This window comes from Hippopotamus amphibius, chromosome 4 (assembly GCF_030028045.1).
Source record: "Hippopotamus amphibius kiboko isolate mHipAmp2 chromosome 4, mHipAmp2.hap2, whole genome shotgun sequence".
NCBI classification, from domain to species: domain Eukaryota; kingdom Metazoa; phylum Chordata; class Mammalia; order Artiodactyla; family Hippopotamidae; genus Hippopotamus; species Hippopotamus amphibius.
Genome location: NC_080189.1, coordinates 124,844,963 through 124,866,750, shown reverse-complemented (window position 1 = coordinate 124,866,750; position 21,788 = coordinate 124,844,963). Strand labels below are relative to the sequence as shown.

Below are 21,788 nucleotides of genomic sequence, written 5' to 3'. Positions count from 1 at the left end.
TATATGTTCTACACTCTTTTCTCCAGATCTCCCATGTATAATCTGTCATCACTAGATGCTTTGTGGAAGCATCTTTATACGAAAAAAGATGACAAATTCGTTAAATCCAGGCACATGTGAACTAAGTACAAGATCGAGGTGAAATTCTGTCTTTAACTCATTTTCAAGTCAATAGAACTGTTAGAAAATCGCATTAAAAACAAAATAAAGTTACCATTGGAAGTTTCCTGAGTACAGATGAGAAAGGAAATTTTTCTCTGAATTTAAACATCCTGCAGCTATTGGGCTATTTCATAGAAGTAGTCTTCTGAAGAGCATCTGAATCCAGCAGTGTCCAAAAGAAAGCATTTCTACAGATTTCTCAGTCTCCTTCCTGTGTTTTTGTAGCTTCACATCTTAGATGTAAAATTTCACTTGAGAGTTTCATATAAAAAACACTCAGATTTGCTCTTTAATATAATGACATTGTAACAGAAATTGGTTTGGCACTTTATAGGACCCTGTACTCATGAAGTTAGACTTTTAGGGGTTGAAACTTCTTTACAAATACCTGCACTGATTAAATATATCTAAAATAGCACCACAGTATAGGTGTAACAATGGACTATAATTTTGTGCTTCAGTAATTGTTTCTGGCATTCTTGTTTAAAATTTTCTTTGACATGGTGCTTTTGACCTTTTTTCTTTTAAAAATAAAATCTCCCAAGAATGTTCTCTTCTTTCTTCCCCTATTTCTGCATAATGGTGCTAATATACTAGCTGGGACAGTTATATTTTAAATGACATGTATATATTTAGCAGCATAATTATGCAAATTCTACCATGTTGATGATTGTAAATATCCTTTCAGAGCAACTACTTAGCATGGTGGAAATGCTTAGAATTCACTCCCGAATTCACCTCTCTGCTGGGTGAAGGTGGGGCTCACAGGTCTCAGCCACCAAACAGAAGATGGCACAGTGGTAAGAAGTATGGATTCTTTAATGCACCTGGACATTCTATGCCATGTACTGGCTTTGTGACCCTGGGCAGGTTACTTAACCTCTCTGAGCTCAGTTTCTGCATCTGTAAAATATGGATGATGAGAGTACAGACCCCACTGGGTCATGTCATGACGATTACACCATATGATATATATGGAAACTACTTAACATCGTGTTTGGTCCATAAAAAACTCTCAATAAACAATAGCTATCTTCAGTGCTCTTCTGTTTCCCAGCAGTACTACTTTTCAGCTTAGTCATCAGGCTTTCCAAAAGAGTTGAGAACTGCAGTTGAAGAGGGAGAAGTTTGGCACATTCTGACCTGTCCAGGTAACAATGGGATGCTGGGTGGGAGTGCTAACAGCAAAATGTTCAGACTCAAGTTCTTTTCACTAGAGAATCATTCTTTACATACTTTTGTCATGTGCCTGGGTTTAGTTAGTGGGAATGTTTAGGTGCTTCAGTAATAGCAACTCTAAATGTGTGTGTGGGCGGGGTGTATCTAGGGCTACAGAACAAGGGAATCTAGCCTGCATGTACATACAAGTGCTCCAATCCACCAATTCCACCCACTGGAGATGAGCTGATTAACAGGTGAGGAATCACCTAGATAAGATGTGAGATAAAATTCTTCCTCTGCTATTTCACATTTACAGGAATGAAAAAAATTCAAAAATGTAAGTTACATTCTAAATTACAACCATATGTCAGAATACGGTAGTGATCATGACAGTATATTTTAGGTGAACATTAATCTTTTTAGTCAAATTTTCTAATACTTATTATTCTAGAAATAAGCTAATTTGGATTTTCTAAAGGAGTTGCTAACACATAAGACAGAAATTCATAGCATTTTCTGAACTTCGGTAAAACAGAAACCTCTGAGGAAGCAGTGGCCCTGAAAATATACTGATGCTACTTGAGACTAAAATTCTTCAAGACTCTGATCGGGGGCAGTACAGAGGCAAATCCACACAGCAGAGGGTCCTTCATGTTGGTCCCCACCCATAAACCAATCCTGGGAACCGGGTTCGATGATGTTCGGTTATATACACATGGTAACCACACGCATGACAATGAACTAGGCGCTGAGCGAGAAGCCAGACATCATCATTGGTCAATATGTGCCATGAACTCGGCAGGGTGCAAATGGCTTGATGTGACACACGGTGGAATCACGCTCACAATCCCCTTCCACCTTCAGGCAGGTCAGCAGGTGGGGGGGGGGCAGGTGGTGGGGAGGATCGAGTCTGGCCCTGGAGATGGACAGTTTTTGTTTCCTGCACTAAGTTCTTATGACTCTAGGTCCTTTGCTATCAGCGACACACATTTCCCGGCCAGCCCCTCACAACCCACCACAGGGGATGTGTCCCCCTTTCTCAGAAGCACAAGGCACAAGCTCCTTAGCCTTGAGGCACGTCTCGGTAGGCTTCCCCTCTAGTTGTGACACTGGTCTGTTCAAAGAGCCTCCGTATTTATCCCACACCCCTCAGCTTTCTATGGTCATGGGTGGCTTCCCTTTCTTTGATTCTTAGAATTTAACTTCCTAAGAACTTTGGAAAGGATAAAATCATACTCTTTTCCAATTCTTGATTTTCCTTAGTCCTGCATAATCAAGCCAGTCACTGTTGCTGTTTTTTGGTTGTTTTTTTCTTTGTTTTTTAAAGCTGTGTAGTGATGGTTAGAGCTCTTTGGTACATTAATGATCCCCAAACTTCCAGGTTTATTCTCTTTCCATCTTCCTGGAATCTTTCTTCTGTGACCAAATAAGAGATGGCCCTTTCATGATAAAATTCTGCCAATGAGGACAGAGCTTTCTGATGTGTGAAAAGACAGTAAGATATAAAATTCACTTTCCAGTCACAATTTTGGCCTTCTTTTTACAAGGTTATGTAATAGAAAGTGACATGATCGCTCTTGGTTAGGAAGAGGGAAGAGTGGTTCCAATAAGGCACTGAGTGGTTGAATATCAATTTTATTTTTTATGCCCCTTCTGAGTTCCTGTATGACAACAGGTCAAATGGTTAACCTCCTTTGGACTCAATTTCTTTGACTAGATTTTTATGATTATAATTATTATGTTACCTCCTGTCAACCAATTCAGGCTACAGAAATTCCCTTTATCAAAACAAGCTTTTCTATCACGCTACGAACTTAAGGGTTTAAGATGTAATAGGAAGGTTCTGGGCTGGTAAATTATAAAAACATGTAAACTAAAAAAGAAATTTAAATAGCTGGAGTGTCTCATCCACCAGAAAAATTTTGCTGATCTCAGTACCACTCCCGGATGAGTATTACATCGACACCATCCTATTTTTATACAAATTCATGTTTTTATCATCCTGGATGACAGACAGTGACACATTCTTTTCATTCTCCAAAGCCAGACGAGAAAAAATTGCACTTCACAGGGAAAAACACAAATTGCCACGTCAAACAGTTAACACTTGAACCACGCACTTGTTACTTTCAGTGGGAGATCAATTATGATCAGCTCTTGACTGATTTGTCTGAATGGTTTCTGCTAATCCTAATTTTCTTCCCAGTTGTTCAGATTTACACTAATGATGCTACTGTTAGACCCACACTTGGGAGGCCTGTTCTGACCTCTCTTATTGGGGTGCCTGCCTGCCTGCCTTTAGCCTGGCTACCAGCCAGCCTCACTCAACCACCAGATTGAGAAACTCTCTGCAGACAAGAATGGCCTCTGATCCTACTCTCCTCCCCCCCCGCCCCCCCCAACCTCCCAGCACCTACAGGGCACGCTGCTCAAGGCTGGTGCTCAGCTGCCGGCTGCTCTCTTGCTTTGACTCCTGTAGAAGCAGCCCTCAAAACCTGCACGTGCACGCAGGCGTGGACCACCCTCGGCCACCCTCACTGCCTTACCTGGTCTCTCTGTCTTTGGGTATTGTAGCCGTGCTGTAAGCAAACAACTGCTTCTCAACTAGAGGAGGGCCGAGGTCCACCAGCCCGGGTAATCCTGGAGTGGTCCGTGGCTTCTCGATGTACACCAAGGTGCCGGGCTCCTTTTTGAAGGCCTGGCGGCTGGGCGAGACCCGGTCTGGCTGCAGGGTGTGGGGGGGGCCGTGGGCGTTATGGTGACTGTGCATCTCCACCATCCTCAGGTCACCGACGCGGTGGGGAGAGGCAGGGGGCGTCTTGGAGCCCAGAGTAGGCAAGTGGCTCTCAGGATATTTCCTTGACTTCTGCCTGTACAGGGACGGCTCCATGTGCATCTCCGCTTGCAAAGAAGGGCTGCAGTAAGCACTCGCCGACCGCACCGCAGCGCGGTGGTACGCGATGACGTGATCGGGCACATCCAGCGGGTGCCCGCCGTGCGAAGACGCGATGCTCATGCGCCCCTCGTGATAAAGGTAAGGATCGCCATAGAATCCCTCGTTCCGGTACATCGCCAGGTTCTTGGCGCTCATGTCTTCATCCGGCTTCACATCTCTTCTTTCCAAGATGGCACTGGGGCTGGGCGAGATGGATCTGGAGACGGGCAGGCTGGAGAGTCTGTCCCTGGGGATGGTGGCGTTACCAGGAATGACCATTGGGCGAGTGCCTCCGTAAGGAATTCTGGATGGAGAGGGAGGCATGGAATGCGGCACCGGAGTGGACGGGGGAGAATTCGGAATGGCGTGGGGTGGGAGGGGGACAGGTCCGGGTCGAGAGGCACCGGTGCCATCTCCTCTTGCATACACAATTTCTCTCTGCATCTGAAAAGAAAACAAGAGGTTAGAAAATCTACGTGGATATTCACATGTAAGAGACATCTGTGTGTTTTCCCTGATGAACTAGGCTGAAGAGTGACACCTGCAAGAGGTCCACACCCTAAGCCCTGGAACCTGGAACCGTATCCCCTTACGTGGCAAAAGGGCCTTTGCAGATACCCTCTGTTAAGGATGTTGAGATGGTGAGATCATCCAGGTGGACCCGATGCAATCACAAGGGTCCTTATATGTGAAGGGGGCAGGAGGGTCAGCGTCATGGAAGGAGATGTGATGACAGAAGCAGAATCAGAGAGAGAGAGAGAGAGAGAGAGATGGGAAGATGCTGTTACCGTGTCCAAGTTCATACTGTTCACGACAGGCCAGTGAATCGAGAAATAGGGTGTGGAGGTGAGGAATAGTGACTTCATTCAGAAAGCCAGCAAACGGAGAAGATGGTGGACCCGTTTCCCAAAGAACCATCTTGCCTGAGTTAGAATTCAGGCATCTTTTATACTAAAAGGGGAGGGAGTAAAGTCAAACACTTTCTGGTTCCCATCAGCCTCTGGAGGGGATGTGACATCCTAAGTCATTCATAGGTGGGCCTGGTCAAGATGTTTCCCGTGGGCTAAACAAAGGTATTTTAGCTTAATGCTCATTACCTGTGAGGCAGGGTTCCCAGAGATGGGCTATTATGCAAATATAACTGAAGCTGATTGGCAGCAGGGAAGAACCTTCTGTAGTCTTATATTACAAGTTGATCACTAAAGGGATGCTGCCTATGTCCATTCTACAGTCTTGTGGGAAAAGGGATAGAGACCACCCTGGCTGGCTGCTTCCTGTTGAGCAGGAAGCAGCCAGCCAGGGTGCCGAATATTCTTTAGAATCTTTAGTTGGTCCTTTTTTTTTTTTATTATTAATTTGGTCCTTTTTTAATCTACAACTATTTGAACCTGATGAAACCTCTTAGCACTTCGTTGTCTAATTCGTAATTGAACTTGGGGTTATGGTTCCAGTTCCCAATACATATACCAAATTCCTGTGCAATTTATTTGGACAAAATTAAACAAATTGGTTGACCAATTCCAGCTACAATGGAATTACCACCTATTTCAGTTGGATAGGCAGACCTATCGGAGGCAAACTCATGAGCAGAGGTTAATGTAGTGCCCAAGTTTTAATACAATTGGCAACTGCTATGTCTTTTAGCATTTATAGATTCTCCAGCCTGGGCAGACACCTGAAATGGCCTACTACACAATATTTTAAAGGGGCTTAATTTAAGCCTGCTTCTGGGAGCCACTGATCCGTAGCAGGGCACCTGGCAAGCCCTTATTCCAAGTTAAATGTCTCGACATTTTAGCGACGTTCCTTTCTAATGTATGATTGATTTTCTTGGTTTTTCCTGTTGATTGTGGTCTCCAGGATGAATGCAGTTTTAATGCCTTAATCCAAATCAGAGGATAACTTCCCTAAGAAGGGCTTTACCCACTTCAAAGAGTTTCTGTCCAGGTGGGATATGCTTCCACCCATCCTGAAAGCTGTCCACACAAACACTAGCAGGTATCTTAAAATTTCTTGCAGTTCGAGGCTTTTGAATAAAGTCTGTTTTACAATCCTCAGTGGGGCAGGTTCTTCTGTGTTGAGTCCCCATTTGGGGGGGTCTGACAGCAGTCTCTAGGTTATTTTTAAGACTTTGGGGGAAGGGCTTGGTCTCCTTTTCCCAGAATTTTCACAAACACCATCTGTTGGCTTAAAGCATGTTCTGCTGGGCCTCTGATGTCAAGCTGTTCTGGTGAAAAACTTCAGGGTGAGGCCTATCAGAAAGTCAATCAGCTCATCCTGTCAATTTCACCCCGAGCTCCTGTGGGGCGTTGGGTGCCTCAAACCCAAGGGAGTCCCTGCGTCTCTTCGTTCAGAGTGTTCCTCTCTTTCTACCATGACAGGCTCTCATCTTTTATTGTTCTTCTGATTTAGCCATGGGCAATCTGTTTTCCAATGTTCCTCCTTAGGGTAAACGCAATGTTCCTTCCCCACTGGGGGCTTACCTCTCTTCGGGGTACTCGTGATATCTGAGGCACTTTGCCCCAAAGAGGTCAAATCTACCACTCTAAGATTTTCAGGGGCCTTGGGATCTGCGTAAGTATGATGTCTGTAGGCCTGATAAATCCTTTCCAAAATTCAAAGGGGTTTTCATTTGTTCTGCTGAATTTCTTGAATTTTGTTCAAACTCTTTTGCTTTGGTTTCCCTTCTCAAAGCCCTGCCAAGATGCACTAACAAGTAGCGCTTGCATAAGGGCCTTCTTCCCTCACTGGGGTCTGGTTCAGGTGTGGGCGCTGCCAAATGGCCTTCCGGTGTAGGGGACCCTCCCTGTAAGGAGGGTTGCCATCTTTCCAACTAAACAGGTCTGAGAAACCCCACCTGCTGGTCATTTCCATTTACGCCCCGCTACGAGATAATGGCATAAAGAAAACTGCCCTGTCCCAGAAGTGGCTCCTGGCCCAAACTGGGTGCCCTGTTGGGTCTTCAACGGCGACACCAGACCAAGTCCCTGTGCACCAGAAACTAACACAGGGTTTTCCTTTTTTGGCCGTAACGCACAGCTTGCGGGATCTTTTCCCCGACCAGGAATTAAACCCAGGCCACCTCTGTGAAAGTGCCGAGTCCTTAACCACTGGACCACCAGAGAATTTCCAGCATTTTCTCATTGATCCCTATAAGGAAGGGAAGTCCTGAGCCCCAGTGTCAGGAACTGGGACTGGACAGGAACAGAAGGTGGCGGAAGGGGTGGATATACTGGCATAATGGCCAGAGCGGTGGGACAGCCAGTTCAGCCAGAAGAGTTAAGGTTTGAAACCACATATGCTCATTCTCATTCCCTTCTTATTTTCCCTGATAACAGTACAAATACTTGCACATAAAGGATTTCATCATTCCTGCCTGCTTCTTCAAAAGCCACTGTAAAACCATCGATAGCCACGGATTATCTAACCATTAAAAGGATGCGTTTTTGTTTCGGCATCAATCAACTGGGATTACAATGCAATTGAATAGAAAATTGATTACTGCTGTGGCTGTGACAATTTAAGATAAGTACTAAAATTCTGACTGATATTTACCAGAATATACCAGAATTTTACAAGTTCTGTATAATTTCTAGAATAAGTATGTTAATAACGTTTACCCACATGATAGTCTAAGAAGTTTCATCACCACCCATTTGACAATGCTTCCCATGTAATTCAGCACACCAACTAAGCCCAATTAGTTTAACAGTCCTCTGTGAGATGGAGAAAACTAGTAATCTGAGGTGTTGCAGGGACCCTCTGGAAAACCCCAAAGTTAGCCAGAGGTCAAATGAACCCCAACTTCAAACTCGATCTTTAGGACGTTGTCAGAAATATCAAAAAAGTTTTAACCAATGATAAAAGATCCCAATGGCAAGTACAGATCACTTAAAGAAATCCACAATCTATTACCAAAAGCAGTTCAGTATTTTAAGAAAACTGTCCTCTTAGAGAACCACATTCAGGTTTTCTATGACTTTAAGATTTATGTTTTAAATTAAGTTCAACCTTATCTTAGAATTTAAAGTTACAAAAATCTGGAGAGACTATTCTAGATAGACACTCTCAAAACATTATTCCCACAGAATTCACTCAAAACTCTTTACTTCATTTACCTCCACTTTATTTACTTAAAAGCTTTGTCACATTGTTATCTTTCTTGCTGACAAACTTTGTAACAGGAATGATAAGATCTTATTTGATTTCTAGTAAACATAGATACAACAGAAGTATTATACTTAATGTTGATGACTCTAAAGACATATCTGTATCAAACCAACAAGCTTAAGCTAACTTTAGCACCTGATATTATTAATTCAATACTGAATATTTCCTAAGTCACGTGAACCTGAAACTCAGTCTGGCCAGTTTCTTTTATATTTGAGTATTCATATAAGCACTTAATTTCCTTTAAGCCAATTAAATAGAGCTCTTTTACAAATTAGTTTTAGCAATGCCACACATCTATAACACATGTACAAACACACACACACACACACACACACACAGGGACGTCATAGTTCCCATTCCAAAATTTTAGCCATGAATCAGGTACAACAATGTAAAACCCATCAGTTACAAAAGAGGTTGGATTCAGATTGGGTTTCTGGCAGATGAGACAAATCAAGGTCACCTGTCTAGATTGCTAAACCCTTTTTACTAATTTTTATGGAAAAGACTTCTATTTCTACTTGTAGCTTTTCGTGATTTTAAGAACCGAGTGGAACTTTTCTCTTCCTCGGAATGTCCCACTCTTGGACAAGAACAGACAGGTTTTTTTTTTCCCTGTTTCTTTTCTCCATTTGACATCAGTAAAAGTTTTAAGTATCATAAAACTTATTTTGCTGTAAATGGAGAAACAGTACCAAACAAAGTGAAACCAAAAACCCAAAGAACAAACAGAATATCCTAAATAAACCCTCAAGTTTGGTCTTGGGTTTTTACATATACCAATGACATAGGAGGCTATAAGTGACATAATTAACACAGTAAGGGTGACAGTACATGGTGCACAGGGCCCCAAAATAACCCTGCCCAAGCCCCCTATGGAGATCCTAACAGGTACTGTGGCCACATACCATTATAATAAAATATCATCTTCTTCTCACGCATGGGTTCATAGCTATAATCAGATCCCTTACCCAAAATGCGCCTCAGAGGACTTTCTTTGGGGATAGTTGAAACATTCCCCGTTTATAAAGACAGAAATTCAAACCAACAAAACACAAACGGCACATACAAATGCTAGCATCCAAAGGAACAAACAAACCAGCTGACAAGTTGGGTAGAAGTCCAACAGCTCTCCCCTCTCTCCAACAGGGTACCCCGCTCAAATACAAAACAAACTGGCTTATTCCAGAAGAAAAGCCCCAAATGAAGAGGAAATAAAGTTTCTGGCTGTACACACTGGCGCAACTTACCCTACTGTAGGGAGCCCATTGGCTCCCAGATGTCAATTCCTTGCTCCAACTCCCAAGGGCTAGGGCAGCCGGTGCAGCTTCGGGGAACTTTGAAGGGAAGATCCTCAGGACAAGTGGTCCCCGCAGCTGCTAGGGCCTTAGCCGAAAATTCGCCAACTGGGGCCAGCTAGCCACGAGCAACAAGTCTCCTGGGTGGCCCCCCAAATTTGTTACGGCGTCCAAGCTCAAACTGCTCGCCACACAACAGGCCAATAAATTGAAAGACAAGTCGTCGGGGCGGGGAAGAGCGACTTTATTTGGAAAGACAGCAAACCAAGAAGATGCCAGACTCACAACCTGAAGGAACCATCTTGCCCGAGTTAGAATTCAGGCTCCTTTTATCCTAAAAGGGGCGGGTGTAAAGTCAAACACTTCCTGTTTCCGGTCAGCCTCCGGAGGGGACGTGTGAATTTCTTTCTCCCCCCCCACAGTCATCCACAGGTGGGCCTGGTCAGGACTTTTCCCGAGAGCTAAACAAAGGTCTTTTAACTTAATGCACATTACCTGAGAGGCAGGGTTCCCAGAGATGGGCCATTATGTATAATTTAAGCTTACAGGCAGCATCCCTTTAGTGATTAACTTGTACGAGAATACAAAAGGTTCTTCAGAAGACTTGAGGACACGGGGAGGGGGGGCAAGGAGAAGCTGGGACAAAGTGAAAGAGTAGCAGTGACATTTATACACTACCGCATGTGTATAAACAGATAGCTAGTGGGAAGCAACTGCATAATACAGGGAGATCAACTCGATGACTGGTGATGACCTAGAGGGATGGGACAGGGAGAGTGGGAGGGAGACTCAAGAGGGAGGGGATATGGGGATATATGTATAAATACAGCTGATTCACTTTGTAGTACAGCAGAAACTGGCACAACAGTGTAAAGCTATTATACTCCAATCAAGATCAAAAGAAAAAAAAAGGTTCTTCCCTGTTACAGTGCTACGCTGCTGACTCTGAAGATGGAGGAGAGCCGTGAGCTAAGGAATGCAGTAGCCCCCAGAAGCTGGAAAAGGTAAAGAACGGGATTCTCCCCTAGAGTCTTCAGAGGGAGTGTGGCACTGCCAACATCTTGATATTGGCTGGTGAAACCATTCTGGACTTCTGATCTGCACAACTGGAAAATGACAAATCTGCAGTGTTTTAAGCCATGCACCCTCAAGACTTGTGGGGCTCAGAGGCCTTAGACCAGGAGGGCATTCCCAAGGTCTGATTCCCATTCCAGAATGGCTGAAGCAAACATACAACCAAAGTTTTGCAGCTGATCAACAGGGATCCTCTATAAATGCCTTTTCCACTCCGTCTTCCTCAGTGCAGGGCTCAGTGAAAAGAAAGGTCTGGTTTGGTGGTGAGCAAGGCAGGGCTTCACAGGTGATAGAATACAAGAGGGACTGGCTCAGCTGGCTATGCATATTTGGCCAAACTCCCCATCCAATCAGACCACACAATGCAATAATCAACCTGAACAAACGTAAAGATAAATTCAAACATGCTGACGTGTACAAAGCATCACACGGCACTCAAGTTCAATCAGGGCAACAAATGCTAAGTACTATCGTCATTACTGTTATTAATCCCACCCACCCACCCCAAGAATATGGTTTCAAATGTCTAGAACCCACTTAGGATGAACAATAATCCTAACGGGATTAGTCACTACTCCCTGTTCTCCTTCCTCCTTATCTGGCTTCATCTGGATTTGGGGGATCCTGACCCAAATTAACACATAGAGAAACCTCCCCACCGCCTTTTCTGGCAAGAGAGTAAAAAGAGACATCAATATTCCTAGGAGTACAGAACTGTCTAGAAGAATAAAGAGTATTAATAAAAGAAACATGTAAAGTTAATTTTAATTGATAAAAGTTGAGTAAAATTTCATTTAGAACAACAGAGGTGCCTGCATGGATGTTTTAAACACGTGTGGTGATGTGAAAAGAAATGGCTAGGAGGCACATTATATAGCTAAGTGAAATGAAATGATATAAAGTTTACAGTAAAACACGTGCAAAAAAAAAACTTTAGAAAAATCTCATTAGACTTTCTGGATATCACGTGCAGATGAATTCAGAAAGAAATGTAACAATTAATTACCAAGAACTAAGGTATGCTGTGCACTCATATGGGAAATGCAGGCGAAAGTCAAAATGTTTAACACCCAGGAGCCAGTATCGCATGGGTACCAACCAGCCAGAACGGGACCTCAGCCACTGAGGGTGGATTGTTGCCACAGGCAGTCAGCATCACCTACCTGATGGTAATGCTGTATGTCAGCCCTGCCTTGTCCACTTCAAAACAATCTTGCCTCATCCAACAGGGTCACTGAATGCATCGCTGTCCACCTGAGCTATCCACGGTGGGGGTGAATACAAGCATTCTGCTATGCCAGGACAGGTAATCTAAGGTTGAACGTCTCCGTCAATATGCGTGACAAAGAGGTTGGAAGCCTCTGGCAAAAGTCTTCTGTTGGCTTGCCAACCCATGACTGACTTTCCAAGACTGAGTTTTGAGAAGAACCTTGATAATTTCATCCTTGGCTCTACATGGAGCCCAAGAAGAGAATGACGTGATCTTCCCATGATTCAGTGGGAAAATGTGTTAAACCTACCACTTGAATAAATCCCTAAAATTAGATAACTTGGGTTCATCAGGATACAGATCAGCCAAAGGCAACTCCCTTTTAGGATGAGGCGGAAGGTATGGAGAGATGAAAAGAGAGAAATTTTTTCAAGTCTTCAGTGTGATCTCCCAAGGAGACCACTTGCTATTCCCATAAAAAGTGGACTCTGTACACAGGAGATACCCATTGTTTGACTGACTGAAGCAGGATGATGATTAAGATTCTATAATTCATAGTTTAAAAAGTACCCCAGCCCTTTATATTAATGTTCTTTCCATGGAGATATCATCCTGGAATCAGGCACCTGCAGAGTCTTGTTTCGTATTGTATTTTAACTGTGTTTTGGCTAACGAGTAAAGAAATGACATTAAACACACGCTAAGTCTTTCCTATACTGTTACTCAAAGTCAGTCCTTTTAGTTAGGAGACAATTGTATCCAACTTTAAAGGTAAAGTAAATAAGCAACACACACACATACACACACGTGCCCACAGTTGCTATTCACCTGAATATACCTGAATCCGTTCTTCTCCCACCAGTCTCTCTGATAGGCATGAATCTTATCATCCCATCGCTCTCAGAAAGTTGAAAGTATCTAGATATGTTATATCACTGACACTTTCAGCCTGGAAAATTTCAACCCTAACATCTTTATGTGAGCTTTAACGAATTTCATTCTATAGCAAGAAAGAGATGACCTAAAAACAAAAATAAAGATTCTTTTAACACCTCCGCAGGACACAACATGGATATTTAGCTGTCTGCACCTCGGCCCAGACAAAGAAAAAGTTCATTTATCTGCAATGCATGAATAGGGCTGCTCCCCATCTTCCATCTGTTTCGTTGGGCATTGTCTCGCTCCTTCCATTACTGCCCAAACCACGGCCGCCTCCTGGTTGAGTCCTTCCAGTTCGTGTAAACAGCAGAGTTTCTTTCAGAGCCTTTGCACCGTGGCCCCAGCTGAGAGGCTGCTGCCCTGCCCATAGCACACGGCTTAGTACGCTTTTGCCTCGCCCTTCCTAAAGCCCAGAGCAAATCTGGGGCAGTTTCAAATTAATCACCTGAAGTGTGAGTTAGGAATCCTAACACATCTATATTTCGTCTCCCCCTAAACACCGTAAGTTAAATCCAACATGACTCATTTACAAGTTTCTTGAATATAAAAGAGGAGAAAAAACTTACAATTGCTTCTGGAAAAAAAAAATCTAGCATGAAAAATGTTTATGTCAAATGATTTGGGAAACTGTCTCATGTAATCATGTCTTTTTGTGGAGTATTTAAATAATATATATGTATATTCCTTGTGGAAAGGGAATATCACGTACAGTTTCTTGTATTTCAAACCCCACCCTTCCAAGTCTAGAATTTGTAAACATACCACTCAATCAGACCATACACTGAAGTCACCGGACAAAACTGAAAATGATTCTTAGGAGATTCTCTCATCCTTAAAGAATTAAAGCCACTTACTTTTTCTTAAGGAAATCACCTGTGCAACTAACGCCGGAAAAAAGCACATTGGCTGGGCTCCCAATTACGCGATTCCTTTGTTTGCTGGCTTCATCTAAATCCTCAGTTCCACACTTGGATATTTTAGACAGCTTTCTCTTCAGAGAAGAAATCACCAAAAAAAGCAAAACAAAACAAAACAAACAAACCCCCAAAACACAGATCCTAAAATGTTCCCCAGTGTTCACAACCAGTAAAGACCATTCTCTTTCACCCCTGTCTTCTGAGCGAAGCTGCTACAGCCATGGATAAAAAGGCGTCCTCCCCATGATAAGCCAATTTCTCCTCCCCTTGGAAATTAGTCACTGAATAACCTCAGCCCACATCCAACCACAGGCTACCGCACGGGTGACTCAGTCCTGTAACAACTGCTCACACGGAAAACACACACCAACAAATGAACTCAGAGAGGCCTAGGTAAATGGGGTTACAATGAAGGAAACGTTACAGGACGGTTCTTACTAAGGCAAAGACAGGGTCACTAACACAAGCAACCAACCAACCACCGACAAACAAAACCATCACAAAACCCAACATGCTCATTTTCCCCAGGTCCAGCTCTCAGATCAGTGTTCTGCTGGGGATGGGGTGGGAGGGGTGGAGGAGAGAGACTGCCGAGAAAACCCAGAGAGGCCAGCACCCAGCACCCATCCTGCTGCCCGACTTCTGAAGTCCGTGGGTTGGCAACCTAAAGAAACGTGAGCCTTTTCCCCTGGTTTATAACACCGGAGGGTAAACACGAGGTGACAGAAGAGGCTGTCTATTCATTAACCAGGCTGGTTTTACCAAGCTGAACTTTGAGTAGCAGCTATGAATCTGTTCCAGATAGCACCAGGCAAGCAACTGCCATCATTCTAGAAAACACACCTGAAAGGGGAGGGAAAGAGACAGAGGCCCAGCAGACGCCAGGCAAAGAGGGTATTCGAGAAAGGGAACTAGAGCCCTTCTGCCCCACCCTCAACAAGACAGAGGAGGGGAAGGCCAGGGCAGTCTCCAGAGACCCTCGTGGGCAACCGTTGTCAACACAGCTTTTTTCTTCCAGGGGAACAGGTACCAGGAGGTCTGTGTTCTCAACAAGAAGTGGCTTGTGCAGCACTCAGAGGAGACAGGTTTTAACACATTACCGACAAAAGGTGAGAGAGAGGAAGCGTTTCCTCAGCTCCCAGGTAGGCTCTGTTTAATCACCATCATGCTTTCTGAGCCCTCGGGGGACTGAGTGGAGCAGAGACCTATTCGAGTGGGAATCCAGTGACAAATGACTCAAAAGGCTGGGCTGGAGGGCCCGCTGGCCTCACGCCACACCCCACGACCACGTGCAGTTTTCAAACATTTCAAGGCCTTTAGGGGTTATTCTTGCTGACCAAAAGAATTCCATGACGTCTCTTAAGTTCAAACCCAGTCAGCGTCGCAGGCTTTCCAAAAAAACACTGTTTACTGTCATCAGAAAGCCCTGTGGTCACTGAAGGAGGGAGAACACAGAGCCCATGACATTGCCTCCCTCCTAAGACGTCTCATTCGAAACAATATTTGGATGAAGTGGTTGTAACAGATGCCACCTAGGAGGTCGGAGAAGAGTAGACGGAATGTGAAAAGCCTTGTTTTGATTTTTAATCTAATCGGCAAGAGTTTGTTATTTCTCACCAGAGTATGAGAAGCACAGAGTCTTGGCCCCTGACGCATCTGGTACACATTTAGCAGGTCTTGTTCCCTCAGTCAAACACGTGCTTTCCAGGAAGGGGGGTGAAGAGGTTGGCCTCCCTGGTCCGATGAAGCCGTGATTCTACCCTGACTGCCTCCCCAAAGCCCCTGCTGTAGGGAGTAAGATGCCCTACCCAGCACCACTCGTACGAATTTCCCTGCTCTTTATATGTGCAGGACTGTTGTAAGGGGAACAGAAGTGGAGTGTCTGGGTTCTGCCGTCCCCGCCTCCCCACCAGCACACAGAAGCACTGAGCTGGCACTGCTGTTGGCTATGCGAGCCCCGCCTAGCTCAGCACAGGAGTCCACGTCCGCTGCTTTAGAGGCAGGTGGCTTCTGTGGACCCTGCCACCTTGGGAGTCGGTGCGTGCAGGGTGAGAGATGGTCCTGGTCACCTGTCCCATCTCTTGCCTCCTGCCATGTTCACTGCAATTCCCCTTCGCTTACAAAATGCCGCAGGGCACCATCTGGGCAGGAAGGGCACGGCTTCGTCAGGAGTTTGAAAGCTGGCCCATCCCGCGGTGAGTCAGGGTGAGTTAAATGCTCTCTAGTAAGGATTCAGCCCCCATCTCACCCAAGAGAGAGGGGCGTTCAGGAACCTAGTGCTGGCTGGGGGATCAGACAAGCTAACTTCCTGAAAAGGATTCAGGTGCCGTAGAACTCGGTTTCACCTGGGTGGCTTATGCCCTCCAGAGAACTGCTCTTACAGGACAACTTACTGCAAAGTTGGGCTCATTCTGGGTGGACCCAAACACCAGCATCCTGTGCTCTGGCTTCATTACTTTGCCAAGTTCTCAGCTGCCTACCTTGGGATGCTATAGCCTTTGTGAACCTGCTCTTCCCAGCAGTGTGGTAAGCGTCCTACTATTCATTTTCCCCGTGCCTTTCACTGACGGGCACTAGAAGCAAAGTGGAAACAATTTATTTCTAGGGAGCATTAAGAAAAGACATGCTAATAAATAATCAGCATGACCTCAACAGGAAATACTTTTTACGCTCTGGTAAGTATAACAGTCTTGTGAAATTTACTCCTATTTCCCTTTTCACATTCACTTCTTTATTGGCTTTTTAAAAAATTACTAATGCTAAGAGAAAATCTAAACTGCACTTATAAACATAAAGATGCTCTTGTCAAGGGAAGTGATTCTGATGCTGGAAAAATTTCAAATTCATCTTGCTTACACTGTTAAAATTGGAAAGATGGTCGTTTGGGAGGTCTATTAATGTCTATTCATGTTGCATTTGGTCATAAATGGAATGTCTCCCAGACACGAAACAGACAGACTGTTGCCAAAATTATTTAATTCTCAGGAAAGACATGGTTAGCTTCTGGCGATATTTAAGATGAGCATTATTCCCACAAATATTTGGACACAGGCAGCTCTGCTGAGCCCTCCAGTGCCAGACCTGCTGGCTGACTTAACTCTGTTCCCAACAGTGACTCAAGATCTCAGTGTGGAAACGCATAACAAGTAACATGAAATAAATCATGTAACTTCCAAGCCACAATCAGTAACTGCAGCACAGATAAAAGAAAAATGTCCTTCTTTCACCGACACTCTGTCTTCTGTTGGGATACTCCTGCGTTATCCAGGCCAAGGACAACCTCCTTTTATATCTAAAATAGTTACGGTTTGTAAAACAATACTTTCTTGCTACCCCTCGCAACAGATGGTACAAAGAACTCATTATTTATCTCCATCTCTGTACATCCACCCATTTCCTGGATGGACGCTATCTCTTATACACAGCTCCCTTTTGGTTCTCCTAGATAAGTTATCTCTGTCACCCAAATACAAATGTTCAGTGCCTTAGATTTTGTTTTTCTTTTTAGGACAAGTCTCTACAATCTTATTTAGCTGGTCAACATACATCATGCAATGTATCATACACTGTTGTATTTACTTACAACGTTTCTTATTCTACAAAGGATTTTTACTTTTCACCCCACCCTCCAAGGCATGTGGGATCTTAGTTCCCTGACCAGGGATTGAACCCTAACCCCCTTCAGTGGAAGCTCGGAGTCCTACCTGCTGGACCACCAGGGAAGACCCTACAAAGGATTTTAAATGGCTACACACACACACACCCCCCACACACAACCCCCCTCAGCAGCAGCATCCCTCAGTTTGCAGTTTAGACAGTGCTTTCAGTGGTGATTTTATTTCACGAGCCTCAGACCTAAGTGAACGGCACGGGCCAGGAGGTACAGTGTCACTGGTCCCACGTGAATGGTGAGAAAATGGAAGTGTGAGGAGAAAAGAACCTTGTCCAGCTTCACGCGGTACTAAGTAGCGAAGCAGCAAGAAACCCCATCTGTAGCGTCAGCACTGTCATACTTCCTTCTCTGTTTAGGTATGAAATCGCATGGCCTCCAGGTCGCTGAGCAGCTTGGCGAGGACTCTGCTCCCAAGGTCTTCCCTACAGGGATTACTGAGGGTTTATACGCTTGAGTTTTGACATTGAGTGGGCAGTCTGGTGAATTCCGTTTGAGAAGTACCTTATTTGCTCTACTTTTGGGTCCAGATTTTCACAGCAAAGGAAGAGTAACAGGATATCTCAGTAGGTTCAGGATATAATTATCCAGGTACTCTCTTGACTTACTATTAAGTTTTACCTTCCTGCCTCAAAATTTGTTATATAATTAATTATACATTGTATTTAACTAATATACATATTAGTATATGCTTATATATAATATACTTACATATACTCATATATACCACTAGTTAATTATCACTATATAGGTATCATTACATCGCTAGTTATATATGTGTAAATATGTGTATATACACATATATGTATACACACATATATGTCTTCATTAGTCACAGACACCAGATTGCTTATGGGATAAAATATCTGGGCCTCATCTAATTAACATTCTTTGCCATTAGGACCCCAAGCCCGCTGCTGGGACCACACCTCTCAGAGATGCATTCCACCTCTGTCACTGTGCCCTATGTCCGCTTACCTTTCATTTAGGAAATGGATCAGGGTGATTACGATGTAAGTGAAGAGAAGCTGATACAACATTGTATAGCTTTAGGATGCTCACAGCAATGTAAGAATTAAAAAAAAATTTTACTTTGATGATATACCCTCACTGTATCTGAACCTAAACAGAGAACTGGTAACGATCTACAGAGAATTTTACGCTCTACAGCTACAGCTTAAAGGATAGATATTCTTCAGAGACCACTGGAGAAAATGCTGGTAAACAAACTAATGAATGGATGATGCCAAGTTGGAAAACAAATGGTCTTTTATTCTCGGTCTGCCATTGCCCTCTCACAATGTAGCTACTCAAATCCACATGAAGCCCTTTTGCAGGGCTTCGAACAGCCTAGGTTTCTTAACACCAAGGGTTCCCTGGTAGATTTAACCCCTTCAGGGATGCTTCCCTTCTCCCTGCACCTCTCCCTCTTCTTTCCTCACAACTTTTCTGGAATCGACTCTGTGTACCTGGGTTAAAACCATGACCCAGGGACTTCCCTGGTGGCACAGTGGTTAAGAATCCACCTGCCAATGCACAGGACATGGGTTTGAGCCCTGGTTCGGGAAGATCCCACATGCCATGGAGCAACTAAGCCCGTGTGCCACAACTACTGAACCTTTACTCTAGAGCCCGTGAGCCACAACTACGGAGCCCATGTGCTGCAACTACTGAAGGCCTCGAGCCTAGAGCCTGTGCTCCAAAACAAGAAAAGCCATGGCAATGAGCAGCCTGTGCACCGCAACGAAGAGTAGCCCCCGCTCGCTGCAACTGGAGAAAGCCCGCAGGCAGCAACGAAGACCCAACGGAGCCAAAATAAATTAATTAATGAATTAATTTTTTAAAAAGTGGCCCTTCTATTGGAACCATCCCGTTGTCCGCATTCTGCTCTGTTTTCATACTGATGGGGGTAGGATGTGTGCTGGTTCTATTACCAAGTGATAGAACAAACAACACAATACAAGATGAGCTATGTCAGTAGAGCCAACTTTAAAGGGGATTTTATGGATGGCTTCCGATGAAAGGTGTTTTAGTCCCGCCATTATTTTGATCCTCGGCTGAACAATATTAGGCAGTGTGTCAAAAGAAGGGCCCCAGATGATCACACTGAAGGACAATAATTCAACAAATCCACCAAGTTCAATTTTTCCCTCAAAATAAACATGAGAAAACAAGGACGTGATCCAGAACCAAACAGCCCTTGTGCCTATTTTTCCTGGGTTCAGAAGAGCCACTTTCTTTCCTCTTAACAGCAGCTCCCGAAACTAAAAGAAGTTCCATGGGCATCCCAGGTGTACTGAGTATGTGAACTGGGAAAATTCTCTTATGTGTGACTGGGAATAGATGCCATTTGTTATATAGGCTCGTGAACTTTCCCAGTTCTCATTAGTTATTAAAGAGTCGAAAAGGTTCCAGGTTTATAAATTGCATGAATATACCTTTGAAAACGCATCTGTTTTCCTTGGGTTTAGCTGTGGCAGCAAACAAAGAGCATCTGCTAGTCTGCACCAGGCCAGCGGCCCCCAGTACCCCATTCAGGTGCCTTTCACCAGTCAACGCAGTATGTGGAGGAGGAAGAAGACCAAACCGGGCATCACAGAACCTGCCTTCTGATCCAGGTGTTAACATCTGGTTCTTTATCTGTAAGCAAGAAGTCTGGTCTCTTGCTGTCTCTCGCTCTCTTTTTTAATAAATAAATTTATTGATCGATTGGCTGTGTTGGGTCTTCATTGCTGCACACGGGCTTTATCTAGTTGCAGCGAGCGGGGGCTACTCTTCATTGTGGTACACAGGCTCCTCATTGCCATGGCTTCTCTTGTTGCGGAGCACAGGCTCTAGGTGCGTGGGCTTCAGTAGTTATGGCACAAGGGCTCAACAGTTGTGGCTCACAGGCTCTAAAGCACAGGCTCAACAGTTGTGGCACACGGACTTAGTTGCACCACACATGTGGGATCCTCCTGGAGCAGGGATGGAACCCGTGTCCTCTGCATTGGCAGGCAGATTCTTAACCACTGTGCCACCTAGTAAGTCCCTCTTGCTGTCTCTAAGGCCCATTCTAACTACAACATTTTGTGGGCCTAAGTCACTAGGTATGCAAAGCCCAGGGTTAAGGCTGAGGAAGGAAAAGGAATATTTAAGCCACAATTCCTACCTTTTAAGAGTAGAGAAGAGGAAGCACATACGTGAGTAATAAAAATAAGACAAAAGCAAGAATAACTGTGGCAAGTTTCAAATAAGTACAACATGCAAACCCTCTGGAATCTATAGAAGAATATGATTTTTCTGGCTGGGATAGTTGAAGAACACTTCTCTGAAGAGGTGAAATTTAAGCGAGCCCATAAACGATGAGCAGAAGTTCAGCAGGGAAGAAAGTGTCCTTTCTTAGGAATTCCAGGCAGGAAGTAAGACGTGGTCACAGACCAGAGGTAGGGAAGTGCCAAGTGCCCTGGGGAATGGACAGACCTCTGATCCAATCAGCAAATTATTCTAGGGCAGTGGTTCTCCAAATTCAACAACATCAGAATCTCCCAGAGTGCTTGCTGAAACACAGATTAATGTGCCCCATTTCCTGAGTGTCTGATTTAGCAGGACTTGGGTGGGGCCTGAGAATTTGCCTTTCTAACAAGTCCCCATATGCTGACCTGCTGGACCAGGGACCACTCTTTGACAAAAACTGTTCTAGGGAGTAAAGGGAAGAGCTAAGCTCACATCAAAATCTCCATTCTGTTGTGGGCTTGGTTAAATCCTAATTCAGAGAGCTGATCCTACTCAACTTTATGTGACACTCATAATTACCTAGAGTTTCTCCATCTGTAAATCTCTGCAATTAAATCTGCTAGGAGAAGAAGGAAATAGGGAAAGAGAACTAATATTTTTAGAGACTTCTTTTTTACCAAATGCTTTCCAAAATTTCCATTTAATTCCTAGCGCCTTCCCATCAGATAAATGATATAATCGCCATTTCATAGATGAAGAAACTGGGGTCCCAAAGTCAAATACCCGCATAAGAACAATCTCAAACTCTCGAGTTAAGAAATCAGTGTAGAGACCTGACCTTCTCTGAATACTCTTCAGAGGAGGGCAATGGTTCAAGAATCACTAAGGTCAGAATTATTCCCGTCTAAAATCAGGTCCAGAAATACCTGAACGCAGTCATCTGGATTGAATGTTACAAGAGGCACGAGAGGAGAGCAACATAGATCAGACCATATTACTGTTATCTACAAATGTGGGGGAAAACCACCTTCCA

General features: G+C 44.1%; 1 protein-coding gene across 19 annotated transcripts in view; it reads right to left on the bottom strand.

Annotated features, from left to right (window-relative positions):
• Positions 1-21,788, bottom strand: part of KIAA1217 (KIAA1217 ortholog) — a 311,933-nt gene that overhangs the window by 68,494 nt on the left and 221,651 nt on the right. For 18 of the 19 annotated variants that reach the window (XM_057731711.1, XM_057731712.1, XM_057731694.1 and 15 more), the window contains one exon: positions 3,870-4,702. In XM_057731711.1, coding sequence (XP_057587694.1) covers positions 3,870-4,702 — 833 coding nt within the window. Of the gene's footprint in view, positions 1-3,869; positions 4,703-13,806; positions 14,099-21,788 lie in introns of those variants that run through there. The other variant, XM_057731708.1, reaches the window with a different exon arrangement.